The sequence below is a fragment of the Coloeus monedula genome (assembly GCF_965178545.1).
Source record: "Coloeus monedula genome assembly, chromosome: 33".
Taxonomy (NCBI): Eukaryota; Metazoa; Chordata; class Aves; order Passeriformes; family Corvidae; genus Coloeus; species Coloeus monedula.
In genome coordinates, this window is record NC_138813.1 from 3,416,248 (window position 1) to 3,438,395 (window position 22,148).

Below are 22,148 nucleotides of genomic sequence, written 5' to 3' on the forward strand. Positions count from 1 at the left end.
GACTGATCCGTGTTCTCATCCGACCCCACCCCACCAGACACACCCGAACGGCCGCGCCCACCCCCCAGAGCCCCGCCCCTCAAAGGCACCGCGAGCAGGACACCAAAAGTGCTTTAATGCGTGGGGGTGTGGCCTGTCGCGACAGGGGCGTGTCCAGAGCCCACCGGGGCGTGTCCAGAGCCAGCGGGGGCGGGGCCAGCCCCAGCAGCGGCCATCACAGCTTGGGCAGGGGCGTTTCCTGAGCTCCCTAGGGCGTGTCCGGCCCCTCCCTGGGCGTGTCCGGCCCCTCCCTGGGCACGTCCCTGGGCCCGCAGCTCGTCCAGGTCCCTCTGGAGCTGCTCGAGGCCCTGCCGGAGGTCACTGAGGGTCTGCTCCAGGTGCTCCTCGCGGCGCCGGCTCTGCCCCGCCTGCCGCAGGTACTCGAGGTAGAGGCAGAGCCCCCCGACCCCGAAGACCAGGGCCTCCCCCAGCAGCTCGGCCCCGAGCTCGGCCGCCGCGTCCTCATTCAGGGGCTTCACGGCCGCCCCGCGGAAGCCCAGGAGGCGCATCTTGGTTCGCATCTCCACCCAGTGGTAAACTGGGGGGAGAGAAAGGGGTTAGGGACCCCCGAAAGGCGGGTGCGGACAGCCCCAAACCCAGCCAGAAACGCCCCTAAGTCTGGCCGTAAATCCCCTCCAAGTCCAGCCACAGATCTCCCACAAACCAATCCCAGATCCCCCCCAAGTCCATCCACAGATCCCCCCCAAACCCATCCACAGATCCCCCCTAAACCCATCCACAGATCCCCCCCAAATCCATCCACAGACACCCCCCAAACCAGCCCCCTGCCACAGCGTCCCCACGTGTCCCCAACGTCCTTGTTACCTGCCCTCACTCACACTGGGCAGGCGAAGCAGCGGAAGAAGGGGCTGGAGCAGCGTCCCCCCCACGTCCCCCGGTGTCCCCACGCCCCCGTGACCCCTCCCTGCCCCCTGTCACTCACGCTGGGCGGGGGGCAGGCAGATATGGGGCTGGAAGGAGGGTCCGGGGCGGGGTCCCCCCGTATCCCCCGACGTCCCCAAGGTGTCCCCACGCCCCCCGTGACCCCTCCCCGGCCGCGGTCACTCACGCTGGGCGGGGGGCAGGCAGATGTAGGTGCGGAAGAAGGGGGACGCGCGCGCCCCCGCCTTGATGCGCGCGGCCAGGGGCCGGCTGAGCTGGCGCGCGCCCAGCGTCAGCAGCTTGGCCAGCGGGAACGCGCCCGCCACCATCCTCGGCGCGGGGGGCGCGCGGTGATGACGTCACGCCGCACGCGCGGGCGCGCACGTGGGTGTGGAGGCGGGGGCGCGCCTCAGGTTTGGACACGCCCCCCCCTTGGTGGCGCCCCCTGGTGGATGCGCGCACACCCTCCGTAGGGACACGCCCCCTTCTCCTGGGGACACGCCCACATAGCCGGGGGACACTGGGGGACAATGGGGGACAATGGGGGACACACTGGGGGACAATGGGGGACATATTGGGGGACACTGGGGGGACATTGGGGGACATTGGGGGACACTTGGGGACACTGGGGGACACATTAGGGGACACTGGGAGACACTGGGGGGACACTGGGGGACAATGGGGACACATTGGGGGACACAGGGGGACACTGGGGGACAATGGGGGACACACTGGGGGACACTGGGAGACCCTGGGACACCTGTGGGGGACACTGGGACACCCATGAGAATGCTGGGACACACCTGGGTGGCACTGGGACCCCGCGGGTGACACTGAGGCTCCTCCCGCGCCCCCCCCGCGCGCCCCCCGCCCCTCCCGGGGGCGGTCCCAGCCGGTGCCGGTGTCACCCGAGGGTGACAGAGCCACTCGCGGAGCCGGTACCGGGGGACGGAGGGTAGGGGACACCCCGGGACCCCCCAGGGCCACCTGGATCCCCCCAGGGCCACCCAGGAGCCACCATGGGGCAGTGGGCAGCGACCCCCGCCCCGCTGAGCTATGGCCCGCATGGAGCAGAGGTGAGATCCCCCCTCGAGTCCCCCCGATGTCCCCTGAAGTCTCCCCGATGTCCCCCGCTGTCCTCCAATGCCCCCCATCCCTCGATGTCCCCGATGTCCCCCCGTCATCCTCCGCTGTCCCTGCTGTCCTTGCGCTGTCCCCCCACGCTCTCCCGCTGTCCCCCGATGTCCCTCTCTATCGCCAACTGTCCTTCAATGTCCCGCGATGTCCCCCGGTGTCCCCTCACTGTGTCCCGATGTCCCACTCTGTCACTCTGCTGTCCCTCGCTCTCTCCCGATGTCCCCCCCACTGTCTCCTGTTGTCCCGCGCTGTCCCTGATGTCCACCTCTCTTCCCCCGCCATCTCCCGCTGATGTCCCCGCCGATGTCCCCTGCTCCGGCTCCCGCTGCTGTCCCCGCTGCTGTCCCCGCTGCTGTCCTCTCTGCTGTCCCCGCTGCTGTCCCCGCTGATGTCCCCCCCGATGTCCCCCCGATGTCCCCGCTGTTCCCCCAGGAGCGCTCCGCCCAGGCCACCGTTCTCGCGTGGCGCCAGTACCGCCAGGCCTGCGAGCTGCACCTGCGCCTGGCCCCGCCCGCCCCGGGTGAGTGGCGACACCTTGGGGACACCGGGGACACTCCAGGACCCCCCTGACCCCTCCCCACGCCCCCCCACCCAGGACCCGTCTGCAACCGCAGCTTCGACCTCTACGCGTGCTGGGGGGACGCTGTCCCCAACAGCACCGCCACTGTCCCCTGCCCCTGGTACCTGCCCTGGTACCACCGAGGTAACGCGGGGGCGGCCCCGGGAGTCCCCGGGGAGGGGACAGCGGGTGACAGCGGTGCCACAGTGCAGGGCGGGGTGGTGGCGCGGCGCTGCGGCCCCGACGGGCGCTGGGTGATAGACGACAGCGGGAGGCCCTGGCAGGACAATTCCCAGTGCGAGGACCTGGCGCAGGTGCAGCCGCTGCAGGTGGGGACAGCGCGGGGAGAGAGGGGGACAGAAAGGGACAGCAGGGGGGACAGCGCGGGGACAGAGGGGGGACAGCGCGGGGACAGAGGGGGGACAGCGAGGGGACACTCACTGTGGGTGGGGAGAGAGGGAGACAGAAAGGGACAGCAGGGGGGACAGCGCGGGGACAGAGGGGGGACAGCGCGGGGACAGAGGGGGGACAGCGAGGGGACACTCACTGTGGGTGGGGAGAGAGGGAGACAGAAAGGGACAGCAGGGGAACGGGGCAGGGACACCGCAAGCACATGGGGGAGACAGTGCAGGGACACAGCGCGAGGGGACAGGGGGCAGGGATGCGAGGGGACATCGCGGAGGGACATCGGGGGACAGCACGGGGACATTGTGGGCACACGGTGGGGGCAGCGTGGTGGGGCACGGGGGAGTGACGCTGTAGGGGACAGCAGGGGGACACAGTGGGGTGACACCGTGGGGAGCCACCATGCTGGGAGGTGCCATGTGCCCGTGGCTGTGTCGTGCCGTGCTCCCTGTCACACTGTGCCCCGCGTGTGTCACACTGTGCCCCGTGTCGTGCTGTGCCCCGTGTCGTGCTGTGCCCTGCCTGTGTCACACTGTGCCCCGTGTGACACCGTGTGACACTCCGCGGCGCCTCGTGCCACGCTGTGCCGGGACATGTGTCACACCGTGTGTTGCCTTGTGCCGTGCCCTGTGTCCCGTGTCCCCTGCCGTGTGCCATGTCCCCTGCCGTGCCCTGTGTCCCGTGCGCCATGTCACGTCCCGTGTCCCCTGCTGTGCCATGTCTGCCGTGTCCCTTGCTGTCCCCATGCTGTGCCATGTCCCGTGTCCCGTGTCCCGTGCCGTTCCCATGCCATGTCCACTGTGTCCCCGTGTCCCCCGTGTCCCCCTGCCGTGTCCCCGTGTCCCCGCAGCGCCAGGCGTGGCTGCTGGAGCAGTTCCGCCTCCTCTACACCGTGGGATATTCCCTGTCCCTTGTCGCGCTGGTAGTGGCGCTGCTGCTGCTGCTGCTGCTCAGGTAGGGACACACCTTTGAGTCTGTGACACACCTGGGGGCTGTGTCACACCTGGGGGCACCTGGGGGGCTGTGTCACCCTTGAGACTGTCACACCCGGGGCACTGGCACCCTCGGGGCACTGGCACCCCTGGGCGCTGCTGCCCCCCGCGGGGGTGTCACCCACGGGATGTCCCCGGTGTCGGTATCACCCACGGGATGTCCCCCGTGTCCGTGTCACCCGTGGCCGTATCCCTGTCCCCGCAGGCGCCTGCGCTGCACCCGGAACCTGATCCACGCCAACCTCTTTGTGTCCTTCGCGCTCCGGGCCGGCGCCATCCTCACGCGGGACGCGCTGCTGCCCCACGGCCACGGCCACGGCCACCCCCTGCAGCTGCTGGGCATGCAGGTGGGCACCCCGGGCAGGGGACACCCACGGGGACACTCATGGGGACGCCCACGGGAGCGGGTGACACCCACGGGGAGGTTGGGGGGAACACACGGGGACACCCACGGGGTCTCGGGGACACCCACGGGAGCGGGTGACACCCATGGGGAGGAGGGGGACAACACAAGGGGACATCCACGGGGGTCTCGGGGACATCCCCGGGGGCGGGTGTCACCCGCTCCCCGTGGCCGCGCGGGGCCGGGGCCGCCCCGGGCCGCCCTCCCGCGGGGCGGGGAGGGGACAGCGGTGTCGCCGCAGGCGGGCCCCGCGTGTCGCGTGGCGCAGAGCCTGGCCCAGTACTGCGTGGGCGCCAACTACGCGTGGGCCATGGCCGAGGGGCTCTTCCTGCTGCGCCTCCTCGTCGCCACCTCGGGTCGCCGCTGTGTCCCCGCCTTCTTGCTGCTCGGCTGGGGTGCGCCACGTGTCGCCGGTGTCGCCTGTGTCTCCTGTGTCACCTGTGTCACCTGTGTCACTGTGTAACCGCGTCACCCCTGTCACCTCCTGCGGCTTTGTGTAGCCCTGTGTCCTCTCGTGCCCCGTCCCGAGTCTCCCCATGTCCCTCTCTGCGCCACCTGCTGTCCCCCGTGTCACCTGTGTCACCTCCTGTTCCTCTGTGACCTGCCATGTCCCCCCGTGCCCCCCCCCCCCCGTGTCCCCCGGTGTCCCCGTGTCCCCCTAACCAGGTGTGTCCCCCCCAGGTGTCCCCGTGGTCTTCGTGGTCCCCTGGGTTGTCCTGAGGTACCTGTACGAGAATGAGGGGTGAGGCCACCTGTCCCCTGCCTTGTCCCCACATTGTCCCCTCCTCCAGGGGACAATGGTGACACAGGTGGGAGGGGCTGAGCGTGTCCCCCCACCGCAGGTGCTGGGAACGCAACGAGAAGGTGGCGGTGTGGTGGGTGATCCGCTGTCCCATTCTGGTGGCTGTCGCTGTGGGTGACATTGTGGTGGGGCAGGGGGGGTGGCAGTGTCCCCACCTCACCCTGGAGGTGTCACTGCAGGTGTCCCCTGTGTCCCCTCCACCCCCCAGGTGAACTTCGTGGTGTTCATGCGAATCGTCCGGATCCTGGTGGCCAAAGTGCGCGCACACCAGGTGTCCCGCGGGGACACGCGGCTCAGGTGGGGACACCAGGGACGGGTGGGGGCATCACGGGGATGTGGGGACACTCCCGGGACAGGTGGGGACACCAGGTCCCCAAGGGTTCCCCATCCCTGGGGGTGTCCCCAGATCTCCCTGGGCATGTCCCAGCCGTGTCCTCGCGTGTCCCCACGTGTCCCCAGGCTGGCGCGCTCCACGCTGACGCTGATCCCGCTGCTCGGGGTGCACGAGGTGGTTTTTGCCCTGGCCGGGGAGGGCGAAGGAGGCGGCGGCCTGAGGCTGGCGCGGCTCTGCCTCCACCTGCTGCTCACCTCGGCCCAGGTGAGGGGACACGGGAGATGATGGGGGGACAATGAGGGGACAAAAAAGGGGGACAATGGGGGCTGAAATGAGGGTTTAATGGGGGTTAATCGGGTGGCCCCCCACATGTCCCCCCACCCAGGGCCTGGTTGTCAGCATCCTGTACTGCTTCACCAACAAGGAGGTGTGTCCGCAACCGGGGCATGTCGCAACACGGTGCTGTGTATCACGAGATGCCGCCATATATCGTGACATGCCACCCGCAGGTGCAGGCCGAGGTCCGCCGGGGGTGGCAGCGGTGCCGTCTGGGTGTCCCCGGCCCCCCCAGGGGCCCCCGGAGGGGTCACTCCCGACAGGGGCAGCACCCAGTGGCTGAGAGCGGCTGCTGAGGGCCTCCAAGAGTTTGGGGTTGGGGGGGGGGGCGGTTCTGGGGCAATTTGGGGCAAAATCTGGGGGATTTGGGTGTCCTCCTGATTTTGGGGGGGGGGTCTGAAACGCTAGGGCCACGAGGGCCCTCAGGTTTGTACCCTCAGAAATAAAAAAAAACGTGTAACCCCCAGGGGTGCTGTGCAGCCATTGTGGAGGGGCACTGCGGGCTTCTGGGGGGATACTGGAAGGTGGTGGGGGAACTACAACTCCCAACATGCCCCACGGCGCAGCGCCGAACATCACGGCAGGACTACAACTCCCGTGAAACTCCGCGCAGCGGCCCAGAGCTCGGCGGGAGCGAACTACAGCTCCCGTGATGTCCCGCGCGGCACAGGCGCGGAGGGCGGCGGGCACGAGCGCAGGCGCGGCGGGGCACCCCGGAAGCGGCCGGAGAGGCGGAGCGGCCGCGCCCGGCACTGCCCGGTGAGCGGGGGAGGGGCGGCGGCACCGGGTGGGGCCCGGCCAGCGCGGGAGGGGGAGGGACGTGGACGCGGAGCATCGCGGGACGTCCCGGGGAGCGGCCCAGCCCGCGGGTCGGTGGCTGAGAGCGGCCACGGGGCCTAACGGAGGGGACGGCGGGGGCTTGGGGGGGATCCTGGTGCGACACCGAGCACCGGCGCGGGGGAACGGGGCCATTCCGCCGACGCGCGAGGTGCGCCGGGTGGGCCCGGTTGTGTCCTCGCGGCCCCACCGTGGCGGGGCCGGGCCCGGTAACGCGTCCCCCCCGCGGAACACTGGCGCCGATTCCCCCCCGACCCCCCCCGGGCCCACGCGGGACCGGGACCGCGGCGCGGTGCGGGCGGGGCCTTAAGGCCACACCCCCTCGAGGCCACGCCCATCGCCCCGGCCACGCCCCCGCCGCGCCGCGCGCCGCCGTCCATATATGGGCATGGCCCGAGCACTGCGCGCTGATTGGCCGCCGCCCGGGCGCGCGCGGGGGCAAGGCGTTAAACGGGCGGGTCGTGGCCTCCAGGGGGGCGGGGCGTGAGGGGGCGGGGCTTAGCGGGCTCGGGGGCGGGGCTTGCGCCGCGCGTGGGAGGGGGGAGCAGCCCCGCGATGTCCCCGAGGGTCCCCTGAGTGTCCCCGGAGCCCCCCCCGCCCTCACCGGTCGTCTCTCCGCAGGCCCGGGCGGCCCCGGCGGCGTGGCCGTGCCATGCGGCGCTGATGGAGCCCAACGCCTTCCCGCAGCTGCAGCTGTGGTGCCCGCGGCCCTTCGGCACCTTCTCGCAGAACAAGCCATGTGCCCCCGCCGCAGCTGGCCCCGCAGCCCCCCGCAAGTCCCTGGGCTGCCGCCCCTCCGAGAACACCCCCCCGGAGCCCTCCGAGCCCGGCCCGGCGCCGGCGGCTGCCGCCGAGGACGGGCGGGTGCTGCTGGACACGTGGTACGTCATCAAGCCGGGCAACACCAAGGAGAAGGTGGCCTTCTTCGTGGCCCACCAGTGTGGCACCGGCGGCACCGGCGGCACCGGCGGCCGTGCCAGCACCATGAAGGTCAAGGGCAACTGGGGCAGCGATAGCTCCAAGGCCAAGCGGCGCCGGCGTTGCCACGACCCCAAGGCCGCGCCGAGCCCACCCTGGTCCACCAGCTCCGGGGACACCCCCAAGGACCCTCCTAAGGACACCCCCAAGGACGCCCCGGGCGACGCCATTGGGGACAGCGCTGGGGACGCCCCGGACCTGCTGTCGGTGGCGGAGATGGTGGCGCTGGTGGAGCGGCGGGCGGCGCTGGCCCTGCAGAGCCTGCCCCGGCCCTGCGACGCGCCGGCGCCGCTGGTGCTGCTGGAGGCACCGGGCGGCCCCGAGTGCCGGCGTGTGGCCGCGGCTGTGGCCCAGTTCGAGTCACAGCAGCAGCACCGGGAGCACGGCGGGGCCCGGCCCAACGGGCTGTGCCGGGGAGGCCCCGCCACCGAATGCGCGCCGGGCACAGCAGCGGCAGCGGCAGGGCCTGGCGAGGTGCGGATTGCATTCCGCATCTCAAGCGGGCGCGAACCCCGCGCGGCCACCGCGGCCACCAGCGCTGTCCCCGAGCGTCCCCGCGCGCTGGGCGCCAAGGACCAGATCACCTGCGACCTGTACCGGCTGGTCAGCCCAGCGCGCGCCGGCGTGGAGCTGCTGCTGGCCGCCAAAGGGGACAAAGACGGCACCGAGGAGGCAGTGGCGGCGGAGCCGAGCGCTGGTGTTGCCGAGGGGCCGGCAGCGCCGCGGGACTGTGCGTCTGGCTTCCATGTGGACGTGGTGGTGACTGGCGTGGTGGACCAGTGCGTGTTCTTCGGTAAGGACAGCGCCAAGCAGGTGACCGAGGAGACAGTGCGGCTGCCAGATGAGCCGCCGCCGCCAGGCCAGCTCTTCCTGCTGCCCGGCCAGCCCGAGGAGCCGGCAGTGGCCACGGCAGTGGCGCCGGGCCGGGAGGTGGCGGCCGGGGACCCGGCGCTGTGCCGGCTGTACCGGCACGTGTCCCACGACTTCCTGGAGATCCGCTTCAAGATCCAGCGGCTGCTGGAGCCGCGGCAGTACATGCTGCTGCTGCCCGAGCACGTCATGGTGAAGATCTTCAGCTACCTGCCCACGCAGGCGCTGGCCGCCCTCAAGTGCTCGTGCCACTACTTCAAGTCCATCATCGAGACCTTCGGCGTGCAGGCCACGGATTCCCGCTGGAACCGCGACCCCCTGTACCGCGACGACCCCTGCAAGCAGTGCAAGAAGCGCTATGAGCGCGGGGACGTGTCCCTGTGCCGCTGGCACCCCAAGCCCTACCACCACGACCTGCCCTATGGCCGCTCCTACTGGATGTGCTGCCGGCGGCCGGACCGGGAGGCGCCCGGCTGCCGGACGGGGCTGCATGACAACAACTGGGTGCACCCAGCCGGCCGCAGGGAGGACGGCAGGTGAAGGACGGATGTCTCAGCTCTGGGGGACGCTCTGGGGACACACTTTGGGGATGGGAGGGGCTGTGGAAGAGGATGGAAAAAAAGGAATGGAATGGTCGAGTGTGGAAGTGTGGAGGGGGAAAGGGAGGATGGGGTGGAGGTGGCTGGGGGTGTCCCCAGGGATGGGGGTGACCCCAACTGGGCTGGTGGCCTTGTGGAGGGTGACATTCCCCTCCAGGGTGGTGTCCCCACGGAGGCAATGGGGACAGCCAATGGCTATGACCCCAGCTGGGCTGGTGGCCCCATGGAGGGTGACATTCCCATGCAGGGTGGTGGCCCCATGACGGACAATGGGATCAACCCAATGGTGATGACCCCAGCTGGGCCGGTGGCCCTGCGAAGGACAGCGTCCCTCAGGGAGTCCCCATTGTCTCACTCTGTGTCACCTCCCCTTGCCCCTTTGTGTCCCTCCACGTCCCCGTTGTGTCCCCCCATATCCCCATTGTGTCCCCCTGTTTTGTCCTCATTATGTCCCCGTGGTGTCCCCCCGTGTCCCTGTGTCCCCCCGTGTCCCCGTTGTGTCCCCCGGTGTCCCCCCGTGTCCCTGTGTCCCCCCGTGTCCCCTCCTCTTGCCCCGTTGTGTCTCTCCCGTGTCCCTGTGTCCCCCCGTGTCCCCGTTGTGTCCCCCCGTGTCCCCCGATGTCCCCCCGTGTCCCCGTTGTGTCCCCCGGTGTCCCCCCGTGTCCCCGTTGTGTCCCCCCGTGTCCCTGTGTCCCCCCGTGTCCCCCCGTGTCCCCGTTGTGTCCCCCCGTGTTCCCGCCGTGTCGCTCGCTGTGGGCGTGGCCCCGCGGTCAGGCCCCGCCCCCCGCCCAATCCCCGCCGCCCTCGTCACCCCCTGCGGTCACGCCCCTCCAGGCCACGCCCCTCACCAGCGATTGGCCCTCGTGTTCCCCGCCCCCGATAGGCCCCGCCCCCGCCATGCGCCAGGCCCCGGCCGGGTCGCGCCGCCCTCGGGCCGCGGGTTCGAGTCCCGGCCCGGTCCCGGTGCCACTCCCGGTCCCTGGGCCGGGCCCGTTCCGGGGGCTCCTCCCGCGGCCCCCCCGCCCAGCTCGGCCGCTGCTGCCGGTGCTGGCGCTGCTGGCGGCCGCCGCCGTCCTCTTCCTCGCCTGGCCCGGCGGGGAACGCGGAACAGCCGGCCCGGTGAGCGGGGAGCGGGGTCGGGATTAACGGGGAGAGGGGAGGAGATTAACGGGGGAAGGGGGGGTTAACGGGAGCTCCCCCCAACCTTTCGGGACCAACCGGGACCCCCGGGAGCCCCTGATCTCCCCGGGATCCGTTATGGAGCGGGGCGGGGGGAATCGAAGGATGCCGGGGGGTCCCGGACCCCCAAACCCCCCGGGGGAACCCCAGAACCCTCCAGGACCCCCAAAACCACTCCGGGACACTCCAAAGCCACACCGAGACACCCCCAAACCCCTCCAGGACCCCCAAAACCTCTCCGGGACCCCTCAGACCCCTCCAGGACCCCCCAGTCTCCCCCAGATCTCTCGGGGACCCCTCAGACGGTGCCCTCCCCACCCAGGACGCCCCCGGCCCCCCCTCGGACCAAGCCCTACGGACCCTCCTGTCCCACCTGGACCCCGCCCGGCTCTGGGGGTCCCTCCTGCGGCCCCTCCTGCATGAGAGGGTCCCAGGGGGGCCCGGCAGCCGCGCGGCCCGGCAGGTGAGGTCCCCCCGAAAACCTCAAATCCACCCAGAGACCCCCCAGAGACCCCAAGTCCACCCGTAGACCCCCCCCGGTAAAGCCCAGATCCACCTGGACACCCCCAGAGACCCCAAATCCACCCAGAGACCCCCCTGCAAACCCCAAATCCACCCAGAGACTCCAAATCCACCCAGAGACCCCCCTGCAAACCCCAAATCTACCCGGAGACCCCCAGAGACCCCAAGTCCACCCGGAGACCCCCCCCGTAAACCCCAAATCCACCTGGAGACCCCCAGAGACCCCAAATCCACCCAGAACCTCCCCCAATCCACCCCAGACTCCCCCAAATTCATCCATAACCCCCCCCCCGTCTCCCCCAAACCCCAAATCCCCTCAAATCGCTCTCAAATTGCCCCCAAATCCCCCCAATTTCTCCCCCAACCTCTCCCAGACCTCCCGAGTCCCCCCAGGCCTCCCAGAACCCCCCAAACCCCCTCCTGACTCCCCCAAATTCCCCCCAATCCCCTCCAAACCATCCCCCCAGCGATGTCCCCACGTGTCCCCACCCCGTGTCCCCACCCCCTCTTCCAGCACATCCTGTCCCACCTGCGGTCACTCGGGGCCGGGTGGCACCTGGAGCTGGACACTTTCACCGCGCCCACGCCGCGCGGCCAGGTGACCTTCAGCAGCGTGGTGGCCACGGCGGCGCCGGTGGCTGCGCGGCGCCTGGTGCTGGCCTGTCACTACGACACCAAGGTGCTGCCCACGGGCACCTTCGTGGGTGCCACTGATGCCGCCGTGCCCTGCGCCCTCCTGCTGGAGCTGGCCAGCGCGCTGGACACACACCTGCGGCGGCGGGAGGGACAGGTGAGGTCACCTGGACATCGCTTGGGGTCACCTGGAAACCCTTCGGGATACCTGGGGGTCACATGGGGATCACCTGGGCCACCTGAGTGCTCACCTGCACTATCTGGGGGTCACCTGGCCCACCTGAGGGTCACCTGGGCTATCTGGGGGTCACCTGGGTCACCTGGGCTCTTCCTGGGCACCCCTCAGGTATCCTTCACCCGGGTCCCCACTGGCCACCTGTGTCCCCCACGGTCCCTCCACACCCAAGGCCACCCGGACAGGTGTGACACGTGTGCCACAGGTGCGCCACAGGTGTGTGACGGGCCCGGTGTCCCCGCAGGACCCGCCGGTGACGCTGCAGTTGCTGTTCCTGGACGGGGAGGAGGCGTTTGGGGACTGGAGCGCCACCGACTCCCTGTACGGGGCACGGCACCTGGCGGCCAAGATGGCGGCGAGGGGACACCCCGCAGGGTCAGAGGTCACCGCCATGGTCAGTGACATGGGGAGACCCCGCAGGGTCAGAGGTCACTGCCATGGTCAGTGACATGGGGACACCCGCGGGGTCAGGGGTCACTGCCATGGTCAGTGATATGGGGACACCCGCAGGGTCAGGGGTCACCGCCATGGTCAGTGATATGGGGACACCCGCGGGGTCAGGGGTCACTGCCATGGTCAGTGATATGGGGACACCCGCGGGGTCAGGGGTCACTGCCATGGTCAGTGACATGGGGACACCCGCGGGGTCAGGGGTCACTGCCATGGTCAGTGACATGGGGACACCCCGCAGGGTCAGAGGTCACCGCCATGGTCAGTGACATGGGGACACCCGCGGGGTCAGAGGTCACCGCCATGGTCAGTGACATGGGGAGACCCCGCAGGGTCAGAGGTCACCGCCATGGTCAGTGACATGGGGACACCCGCGGGGTCAGAGCTCACCGCCATGGTCAGTGACATGGGGACACCCGCGGGGTCAGGGGTCACTGCCATGGTCAGTGACATGGGGACACCCCGCAGGGTCAGGGGTCACCGCCATGGTCAGTGACATGGGGACACCCGCGGGGTCAGAGGTCACTGCCATGGTCAGTGACATGGGGACACCCGCAGGGTCAGGGGTCACCGCCATGGTCAGTGATATGGGGACACCCGCGGGGTCAGGGGTCACTGCCATGGTCAGTGATATGGGGACACCCGCGGGGTCAGGGGTCACTGCCATGGTCAGTGACATGGGGACACCCGCGGGGTCAGGGGTCACTGCCATGGTCCGTGACATGGGGACACCCCGCAGGGTCAGAGGTCACTGCCATGGTCAGTGACATGGGGACACCCGCGGGGTCAGAGGTCACCGCCATGGTCAGTGACATGGGGAGACCCCGCAGGGTCAGAGGTCACCGCCATGGTCAGTGACATGGGGACACCCGCGGGGTCAGAGGTCACCGCCATGGTCAGTGATATGGGGACACCCGCGGGGTCAGGGGTCACTGCCATGGTCAGTGACATGGGGACACCCGCGGGGTCAGGGGTCACTGCCATGGTCAGTGACATGGGGACACCCGCGGGGTCAGAGGTCACTGCCATGGTCAGTGACATGGGGACACCCGCGGGGTCAGGGGTGACATGGAGGGGACACTGTGCCTGTGGTTGTGTCCCTGTCCCCATCATTGTCCCCACGTCCCTGTCCCCATGGCCATGTCCCCACCATGTCCCTGTGTCCCCACCGTGTCCCCAGAGCCTGCTGGTGCTGCTGGACCTGCTGGGTGGCCCCAGCCCCGCCATCCACAGCCACTTCCCCCACACCCACCACTGGTTCCTGCGCCTCGTCGCCATCGGTGAGGACACAGGGACAGCGGGGACAGGGCTGGGGACACGGGGGGAGGGGTGGGGACAAGGGGGAAGGGACGAGGACAGTGCCGGGACGGGTGGGGCCGGATGGGATCGGGACATGGGGACACGAACCCAGAGAGGGAGGGGACAGCGAGGGGGTGGCGGTGCCGCCGTATCCCCCCGATGTCCCCCCGCTGTCCCCCCGATGTCCCCACCGCAGAGCAGCGGCTGCGCCACCGGGGGCTGCTGCACTCGGCGCCGCCGGCCCCGCCCTTCTTCCGCCTCGGCCCCGCTCCTGGGCCCGTCGAGGACGATCACGTTCCCTTCCTGCAGCGAGGTGACTGTCCCCGAGTGTCCCCAGCCTGGCCCTGGGCTCCCCGCTGTCCCCCCGTGTCCCTCTGTGCCTCCCCCGTGGCTCCCTGTGAGCTCCCGCTGTGCCCGCTGGTGTCCCCCGGTTTCCCCGTGTGTCCCCCGATGTCCCCGCTGTTCCCGCAGGTGTCCCCCGGTTTCCCCCCCGTGTCCCTCGATGTCCCCGCTGGTGTCCCCCGGTTTCCCCGTGTGTCCCCGCCATGTCCTCGCTGTCCCCGCAGGTGTCCCGGTGCTGCACCTGATCCCGACGCCGTTCCCACGGGTGTGGCACACGCCGGGGGACACCGAGGACAATCTGCACCCCCCGACCGTGCAGGACCTGGCCAAGGTCCTTGTGGTCTTCGTGGCCGAGTTCCTGCAGCTCTGAGCCTCCCCCCCCGAAAAAACCCAAACCCCCAAAAAACACGAAGTAAACCCCCAAAACCACCGAAATTCCCATTTATTGCCTGGACTTGGGGGCTCCGGGGGGGTCACACCTGGGGGTGACAGAAAGGGGGGGTTAAAGGGAGGGAAGTTGGGGGTCTTGGGGGGGATTTAGGGTCTTGGGAAGGGGATTTGGGGGTCTCACCCGCGTGGCCGAGGCTCTTTGGGGCTGCCGCTCTGGCCTGGGGGGGCTCAGCCGGGGGGTCCCCCCAGTGTCCGCTGGGGTCCTGCTGCCAAAAACCGCTGTGAGACCCCCAAAACCCCCACATCCCTCCCTGGAACCCACAGAGAGACCCCAAAGCCACAAACTCCCACCTGGAACTCGCAGGGAGACCTCAAAACTCCCCAAACCTCACCCCACACTCCCGGCCCCAGTAACACCTGGGCACCCAAATCCTGAAAACCAAACCCCCCAAAACCTCACCTGCTGCTCCCCCTCCTCCTCCTGGCCACCGCCAGCCCCACTCCCGGCCCCAAAAGCAGCAGCGGGAGCGCGCACAGCGCCAGGGGGGCCGGCCCGCGGCCTTTTGGGGTCGGGGGCGGTGCCCCCACCTCCTCCTCGCAGCGCACCCCCATAAAGCCGGGGGCGCAGGCACAGACGGGCCCCGAGAAGTGCGTGAAGCAGGTGCCCCCGTGGGCACAGGGGTTCGGGGCACAGGCTCCGGCGCGGCGGCGGCAGCGGGGCCCCCCGAAGCCCAGGGTGCAGGAGCAGGTGAAGGAATTGGGGCCGTCCTGGCAGGTGCCCCCGTGCGCGCAGGGATTTGGGGTGCAGTCGTCCGTGTTGTGTTGGCAGCGGCGCCCCGAAAAGCCCGGGGGGCAGCGGCACAGAGGAGTCAGGCCCTGGGAGTCCCGGCAGTGCCCGCCTGGGAGGGGGGATTTGGGGGAAAATGGGGGGAAATGGGGAAAAAGGGGATTTGGGTGGAAAAAGGGAGAAGGGGATTGGAGGGGGAAAAGGGGAGAAAAGAAGAAAAAAGAGGGGTCGGGGCATCAATTTTGGATTTCCTGGGGGTCGCGGGGGGGCTTTGGGGGGTTTTTGAGGTGGTTTTGGGGGTCTCTCACCGTTCAGGCAGTACTGGGGGTCACACCGGTCTGCCCGGCGCTCGCAGTTGGAGCCCCGGAAGCCCGGGGGGCAGCGGCAGGTGTACCCGGGGGCCCCGGGGGGAGTCCCGGGGGTCCCGGAGGGGGGGTCGGGGGCACAGGCACCGCCGTTGAAGCAGGGCCCGAGGGCGCAGGGGGAGGGGGGCACCTCCGGGAGGGGGAACGGGACACCCGGGATGGGATTGGCGACCCCCGGGAGAGGGTCCAGTGCCACCGGGAGCGGATCCGAGACCCCCGCAATCCCCGGGAGATGCTCTGAGACCCCCGGGAGTGGCTCCAGGAGCCCCGGGAGGGGATCTGGGACTCCCGGAAGATGATCCGAGACCGCCGGGAGCGGCTCCGGGACCCCCGGGAGGGGATCTGGGACTCCCGGGACCCCCGGGAGAGGGTCCGGGACCCCTGAAAGATGCTCTGATACCCCCGGGAGGGGCTCTGAGACCTCTAGGATCCCCGAAACCGGGTCTGGGACCCCCGGGAAGACATTGGGAACCTCCGGGACCCCTGGAAGAGGCTCTGAGACCCTCGGGAGCGGCTCCGGGTCGCGACCGAGCGAAGGCGGAGCCGGGGCTTCGGGGGTCGCCACTGGGGCAACCGCAGGGGGGTCCAGGGCCACCCCCGGGGCCACCAGAGCCGCGGCCACCGGGGCCACCGCCGGGGCTTCCAAGGATGTTGCCGCTGTCACCGCTGTCGCGGGGCTGTCGCAGGCGCCGGGGGGGGCACAGCGACCCCCACACTCCCCTGAGGGGACAGAGGGGGGGTCAGGGGACCCCTAAACCCCGCGGGGGGGGTGCCGGGGGGGGGGTCGGGATCTGGGGGGACTCACGGGGGGCGCAGCAGCGGCTCCGGCAGCGTTGGGGGAGGGCGCAGGGGGGGGCGCGGGGGGGGGAAGGGCAGCGCAGGCGGGTCCCGAAGCGCAGCCCCCCCCCAGCCCCCCCCCGCCACGGCCCCCCCGGCCTCAGGCGCTGTCGCGACACCGCGCGACCCAGAAGCCGCAGGGGGGGGCCTGGAGGGGGGGAGGGGGGAGGTCAGCAGCTCCAGACCCCCCCCCGAGACGCCCAGCCCCAATTCACCGCCCCCAACCCCAAAACCCCCCCCCCCCAAATCTCCGTTTGTCCCCCGCCCCAAAATCCCCGATTTGTGCCCCATTTCCCCCACCCGGGACCTCCAAATTTCTCCTCCCAACCCCCCCCGACCACTCTTTGCCCCCCCGCCCCTCTTTTCCCCCCTTGATCTCCCCTCCCCCCTCTCTGAGACCCCTCCCCAATTCTCAGCCCCCCCCCAAATCCAAAATTTTACCCCCTAGACCCCCCCCTCACCCCCGTTCTCCTCCAGCCGCCAGGACTCGACCACGAGTGAGACGCTGCCCTGGGGGGAGGACAAAATTTGGGGGGGAGGCTCAGATTTGGGGGAGGGTCTCGTATTTTGGGGTTTCTCATATTTTGAGGGGGGCTCAGATTTTGGGGGGAGGGTCTCACCGGCCAGGGGGAGGAGAGGGGCAGCCGCAGGGTCCGGGGGGCTCCGGGCGCGGGGGGGGGCCCGGGGGGGCTCAGCGCGACCCCCAAGGCGCAGCCGCCCCCCCCGGGGGGGCGCAGGCAGAGCCGGAACAGGAGGCGGCACCGGGGGGGGGGGGAACCCCCGCAGACCCCCCCGGGACCCCCCCGCGCCGAGAGCACCCGCAGCTCCAGGACCCCTGAGGGGCGCGCCTGGGGTGGGAGGGGGTGGAGAGTGAACCCCAAAATCCCCCCCCCCCGAGACCCCAAAATCCCCCTGAGACCCCAAATCTCCCCCCGAGACCCCACATCCCCCCAAGCCCCCAAACCTCCCCCGCAACCACAAAACGCCCCCTCAGTACCCCCCCTCCAACTCCCAGACCCCCCCCCAGGGACCTCCCCCTCACCGGGGCGGGGCCGAGAAGGAGGAGGACGGGCAGGAGGGGGAGGGGCAGGAGGGGGAGGGGCCCCTCCATGGCCGGGGCTGGGGGTGGTCCCGGGGGTCGCGTCCGGGCCGGGGCTCGGCGGGGTCTGAGTCCAGCGGCGCCCCCAGACCCATTTGTAGGGGCCGAGCCCCGCCCATTCCCCAAACCCTGCCCAGTGTCCCAAAACCCCGCCCCCAGGGCTGAAGGAGGGCCCGGCCCCAGAAAACCCCCTCCCAAAAGACCCCAAATCCCTCCCCGGGACCTCAAAATCCCCATAAACTCACCAAAAAGGGAGATTCGGACACAAAACTCCCCCTAACCAGGGAATTTAGACCCAAACTCTGCTCTAAAAAGGGGGATTCCGCCCCAAAACGTCTCCAAACAGGATTCAGACCCAAACCTTCCAGTAAAATGAGGATTCAGCCCCAAACCCGCCCCAAAAACCCCCAAAATTCCCCGACCCCACAGACCATGGCACTCTCAGAGCTCCACTTCAGCCTTTATTCGCCCCAAAATGGGGCAGGGACCCCCCCGAACCCTCCCAAAAATCCCCCAAAATCCCCCCAAATGCCCCCCGGATCTGGGAATTTGGGGTTTGGGATGGGGCCAAGGGGGCGGGGGGGGACGGGATTTTGTGCCCCGGATGACATCACGATGACATCACGATGACAGCATCACTGCTGCTTGGAGCGGGGCCAGAAGCGCCCGGTCAGGGACCCCAAAAACGCCCCTGTGGGCTTCTTGCCCTGGGCCAGCTCCGCCAGGCGCTGCTGCTCCTCCTTTTGGGGTGAAAAACACCGGGATTGGGTCAGGGGAGTCCCCAAGCGTCCTTTGTCACCCCCAGGTGTTGCCCGCCTCCTCCAGCCACCGCTGCTCCCAAAATTGGGCTAAAACCACTGGAATTTTGGTCCCCAGGTGTCCCCTGTCTCCCCCGGGTGTCCCCTGGGTGTCCCCACCTCCTCCAGGCGGGTCCGGCGCCGCTGGAAGGCCGCCAGCGGATCATCCTCCAGGGAATAATTCTCCAGCACCGTCCGCACATCCTCAACCCCACTCAGGGCGATGGCTGCGATGGGGACATGGATTCGGGGCCATTTGGGGGATTTTGGGGCATTTCTGATGGATTTTATGGGGTGGGACATGGATTTTATGGGGTAACACACGGATTTTGGGTGTTTACGGGGGTTTTTTTGAGGTTTAAGGGGTTTTTGGGGGGTTTGATGGGTTTTGGAGAGTTTGGGTGGATTTGGGGCAGGTTTCGGCATTGTTTTGGGGTATTTCGGGATGGTTTTGGGGTGTTTTGGGACATTTCACCCACTCTTGAGGAAGGCAGTGAGGTCGTATAGGGCTCTGTCCTCGGAGCTTCCGGGGTCTGGATGGATTTTGGGTGGGTTTGGATGGATTCGAATGACTTTTGTGTGGGTTTAAAGGCATTTCTGGGATATTTTTGGGGTGTTTCGGGACATTTCACCCACTCTTGAGGAAGGCAGCGAGGTCGTAGAGGGCTCTGTCCTCGGAGCTGCCGTCCCAGCGTGGCAGGGCCAGGCCGTTGTAGGGCTGCAGCCGGAACGAGTCCCGGCGCCAATCCACCACCACCACCCGTGCTGGGTCCCGGTTCAGGCACGAGATATCCTGTGGGGGGACCCCAAAACCTGGGAATGCGGCCCCAAAATGGGGCTGGGCGCAGGGGGGGGACCGGGAGGCCCCAGACCTTGACGTGGTGCCCGTCCATGTAGCGCGTGGCGTCGCGGAACAGCCGGTAGGACACGAAGCCGTGCGGGTCGATGCTGTCGATCAGCGGGAACGCCGTCTGGAGGGGGTTTTGGGGTCGTTTTGGCGCACCCCAAGACCCCTCCTGATGGTGGGGGTGACCGTCCCTCCCGGCAGCCTCAAGTGAGTCCCCCAAAATCCCTGAACTACCCCCAAAATTGTGGTGCTGGGGAGGATTTTCCCTTCTCCAAATCGCCCCCAAAAAAAACCCCAAAATCCCTCCCAAATCTCTGGGTCTTACCCCCCCGGCAGCCCCATGGGAAACCCCCAAAATCAACACCAAAAAAACGCCAATCTCCCCCCAAAATGCAGCCCCATAACCGGGAGGGTCCAGGGATGATTTTTTCCCTTCTACTTCAGGTTTGGGGTGGCTTTTGGGGCTTTTGGGCTGGCTTTTTGAAGGTTTTGGGATGCTCCCAAAACCCCCCTTAAAAGCCCCCAGAAATGCCTCCAGGAGTCCCCCAGACCCCTCTAAACTTCCCCAAACCCCCTGAAAGCCTCAAATCCCCCTGAATTCCGTCCTCACCATCCCGGTCTCGGAGGTGAAGACGACGATCTCGTAGAGTGGTGCCAGTTGCTGCAGGAGGTGCTCGATGCCCGGGCGCTTCTTGAACCTCCAGCCCGTCACCAGCTGGGTTTTGGGGCAAATTCAGGTGGTTTTGGGGCTTTTGGGAATGTTGCAGGATGTTGCAAAATCCCCCAGAAACGCCTCCAAAACCCTCCCCAAAACTCTCCAAACCCCCAAATCCGGCTGGTCATGGGGTGGTTTCTGGGGTGGTTTTTGGGAATTTCGGGTTTTTGGGGTTTCGGGGTTTTTGGGAGCAGCCCTGGGGACCGGCCGGGTTTGGGGGGTCCGGTGGTCACTCACCGACCACTCAGGGTGCAGCAGGACCCCGGTGAGCTCGATGACCAGCGTGTAGGGCGGTTGGTAGTACGGCTCCCGCAGGGGGTCTGGCAGCAGCTTCGGGCTCGTGGGCTCGATGATCATCTGTGGGGGGACACGGGGGGGACATGGCAGGGACAGTGAGGCTGGGATCCCCCTGTGGGGACAAGGACCCCCCAAATGGGGACAGGGACCCCAAACAGGGCCAAGGACCCCAAACTCGAAGTGACCCCCCCAAAACTGCCCCAGAACCCCCCCAACCCTCATCCCCTTTGCTGGGACGGGGCCACCAAACATCCCCAACCCTGGGGCCAGAGAAGGTGACAAATCCTTGGGGGATGGTGGCAGAGCCTCCCCGAGCCCTGAGTACACCCCAAGACCTCCCCTAAAAGCCCCAAAACCCCCCAGATCCCACCTGTCTGTAATCCTTGAAGTACTTGAAGGTCCTGCGGAGATGCCGGATCCCTGCGGGGTCTGCGGGGGGGGGGGGGGGGACAGTGACCCCAGAGGGGACAGTGTCCCCCCTCCCCGTCCCAGCCCCTTTTGGGTCACACTGGGGTGTGAAAGGGGCCAGGGCTGACACCGAGGTGACAAACGGGTGGCACTGGGGGGTGGTGTGGTGTCACCTCCCCCCTCTCCTGGGGGTCACTCACCGCTGTCGAACTCGTCGGGAATCTGTGGGGACATTGAGGGGACGTTGAGGGGCCATGGAGGGGCCATGGAGGGGGGAGGGCCAGCCCGGGGACAGGGACAATTCGCAGGTAGGTGACACTGCGGCTCCATGTCCTGTCCTCCCCCCACCGGGTCATTGTCACCCTCTGCCACCTCCTTTGATGTTCCCATGTCCCCCGGATGTCCCCACCCCTGCCTGCTCCCAGATGGTGCCGAAAGGGGCTTTGGGTGACAAAAGTGACACCCTGGGCAGGGATGAGGGGACCCCCCCATGGGACCTGCCACCCTTTTTGGGGACAATTTCCTCCCTTCGGGGACAGCTCCCCCTTTCTCCCCTCACCTTGTCCCCGTGCTCGTCCACGGCGTTGCTGCCTGCGGGGGGGATATTGGGAACATTTGGGGACATTCATCAGTGTCCCTCCAGTGTCCCCCCAGAGTCACTGGGGGGGACAGGGGACACGGGGGGATGTGACGGAACATTGAGGGGACACCGACCAGGGCCACGGGGTGGGGGGACAGGGGACACTGGGGACACACAAAGGGGGACTTTGCGGACACTGTGGGGACACCTGAGGACATTGGGGGGACACTGCTCAGGGTCACTGTCGGGGGACAGAGGACACGGGAAGACACGGGAGGATACAAAGGGAGGCGTTGGGGACACGGGGGGACGCACCGAAGATGTAGAGCACGGCCACCCCGCCGGTGGCCGCCAGGAGCCCCCCCAGGCGCAGCGCCAGGCGCCGCAGCGACCCCCGCGCCGGGTCCTCGTCCTGCGGGCCCGGGGAGTCCCCGGCCACCTGCGGGGACAGCGGGGACACGTCAGAGCCGGGGGACACGGGCGGGGGGAGACAGCGAGGGGACACAGGTGACACGGGGGGACACACCGTGCGGGGGCACGTGAGACCGGGGGACACCTGGGGGGGAGTCTCCAGCCACCTGCGGGGACAGCGGGGACACAGAGCGGAGACCCGGGGGGGTCACGGGGAAGAGGGGACACCTGGGGCCAGCGGGCGACACCTGGGGACGAGGGGGAGTCCCCGGCCACCTGCGGAGGGAACACCTGGAGACCGTCGCGAGCCTCGGAGCCCCCTGGGGACTTTCGGGGGTGGCCGGAGACCTTTGGGGACCCCCGGGCCCGCCCCGCCCGAGGGGACGGCCACGCGCGGCCCCCCCCCTCCACGTGTCCCCCCGTGTCCCCACCTGGTGCTGCCGCAGCCGCTCCCGCAGCACCGCGGCCGTATCGGGGCCCGCGGCGGGGCCGCTGAGGGGTCGGCGGGGCCCGGGGGGGCCCGGGGGTGGCAGCGCGGGGGTCGCGGCCCGGACCCGTCGCGCCCCGAGGACCCCGCGGACCCCCCAGGCCGCCGCTCGCGCCGCCGCGGACGCCGCCATGTTGTTGTACGGCCAAGCGCCGGCGCGGGAGCGGCAGCCAATGGGAGCGGAGCGGTCGGAACGGGGGCAGCCAATCAGAGGCCAGGACTGTGGGCGGCGGGAGGAGCGGCGCGGCGGGGGGCCAATGGCGGCGCGGCGGGCGGCCAATGGCGGCGCGGGGAA

The 22,148-nt window shown here is 69.0% G+C and overlaps 5 protein-coding genes across 13 annotated transcripts; 3 read left to right on the forward strand and 2 right to left on the reverse strand.

Moving 5' to 3' along the window:
* Positions 1–93: 93 nt before the first annotated feature.
* OPA3 (outer mitochondrial membrane lipid metabolism regulator OPA3) lies at positions 94–1,404 on the reverse strand. The gene is made up of 2 exons (XM_082299708.1): positions 1,109–1,404; positions 94–577 (listed from the first exon to the last, which is right to left on the reverse strand). Exons 1-2 carry the CDS (start codon positions 1,248–1,250, stop codon positions 114–116), a joined length of 606 nt encoding a protein of 201 aa, XP_082155834.1. The 5' UTR covers positions 1,251–1,404; the 3' UTR covers positions 94–113.
* Positions 1,405–1,815: 411 nt separating this feature from the next.
* Positions 1,816–6,202, forward strand: LOC309583872 (glucagon receptor-like). 5 transcript variants are annotated; one of them, XM_082299706.1, is made up of 8 exons: positions 1,816–1,997; positions 2,491–2,578; positions 2,654–2,946; positions 3,873–3,976; positions 4,220–4,361; positions 5,428–5,516; positions 5,679–5,817; positions 5,939–6,197. In XM_082299706.1, exons 1-8 carry the CDS (start codon positions 1,941–1,943, stop codon positions 6,170–6,172), a joined length of 1,146 nt encoding a protein of 381 aa, XP_082155832.1. In that variant the 5' UTR covers positions 1,816–1,940; the 3' UTR covers positions 6,173–6,197. The 5 variants fall into 5 exon arrangements, with proteins under 5 accessions (XP_082155832.1, XP_082155833.1, XP_082155831.1 ...); XM_082299707.1 differs by having other exon boundaries at positions 1,818–1,997; positions 2,825–2,946; XM_082299705.1 differs by lacking the exons at positions 1,816–1,997; positions 2,491–2,578; positions 2,654–2,946 and adding exons at positions 5,099–5,159; positions 5,260–5,329 and having other exon boundaries at positions 3,405–3,976; positions 5,939–5,980; positions 6,063–6,202.
* A 406-nt stretch (positions 6,203–6,608) lies between these two features.
* Positions 6,609–9,142, forward strand: FBXO46 (F-box protein 46). The gene is made up of 2 exons (XM_082299609.1): positions 6,609–6,648; positions 7,348–9,142. Exon 2 carries the CDS (start codon positions 7,390–7,392, stop codon positions 9,112–9,114), a length of 1,725 nt encoding a protein of 574 aa, XP_082155735.1. The 5' UTR covers positions 6,609–6,648; positions 7,348–7,389; the 3' UTR covers positions 9,115–9,142.
* Positions 9,143–10,070: 928 nt separating this feature from the next.
* Positions 10,071–14,227, forward strand: QPCTL (glutaminyl-peptide cyclotransferase like; the record flags this gene model as incomplete). Of its 2 annotated transcripts, XM_082299559.1 has the most annotated exons (7): positions 10,071–10,292; positions 10,675–10,815; positions 11,389–11,664; positions 11,987–12,136; positions 13,373–13,472; positions 13,688–13,804; positions 14,058–14,227. In XM_082299559.1, the coding sequence occupies 7 exons, from the start codon at positions 10,071–10,073 to the stop codon at positions 14,201–14,203; spliced, it is 1,152 nt and encodes a 383-aa protein (XP_082155685.1). In that variant the 3' UTR covers positions 14,204–14,227. The 2 variants fall into 2 exon arrangements, with proteins under 2 accessions (XP_082155685.1, XP_082155686.1); XM_082299560.1 differs by lacking the exon at positions 13,373–13,472 and having other exon boundaries at positions 14,058–14,219.
* Positions 14,228–17,825: 3,598 nt separating this feature from the next.
* On the reverse strand, positions 17,826–21,999 carry TIMM50 (translocase of inner mitochondrial membrane 50). 4 transcript variants are annotated; one of them, XM_082299556.1, is made up of 11 exons: positions 21,798–21,999; positions 21,271–21,394; positions 20,935–20,966; positions 20,576–20,597; positions 20,338–20,396; positions 19,908–20,027; positions 19,566–19,670; positions 18,981–19,079; positions 18,745–18,901; positions 18,229–18,335; positions 17,826–18,051 (listed from the first exon to the last, which is right to left on the reverse strand). In XM_082299556.1, exons 1-11 carry the CDS (start codon positions 21,984–21,986, stop codon positions 17,947–17,949), a joined length of 1,119 nt encoding a protein of 372 aa, XP_082155682.1. In that variant the 5' UTR covers positions 21,987–21,999; the 3' UTR covers positions 17,826–17,946. The 4 variants fall into 4 exon arrangements, 3 of the variants coding, with proteins under 3 accessions (XP_082155682.1, XP_082155683.1, XP_082155684.1); XR_014227169.1 differs by having other exon boundaries at positions 17,913–18,051; positions 18,981–19,056; XM_082299557.1 differs by lacking the exon at positions 18,229–18,335.
* Between the last annotated feature and the right edge of the window lie 149 nt (positions 22,000–22,148).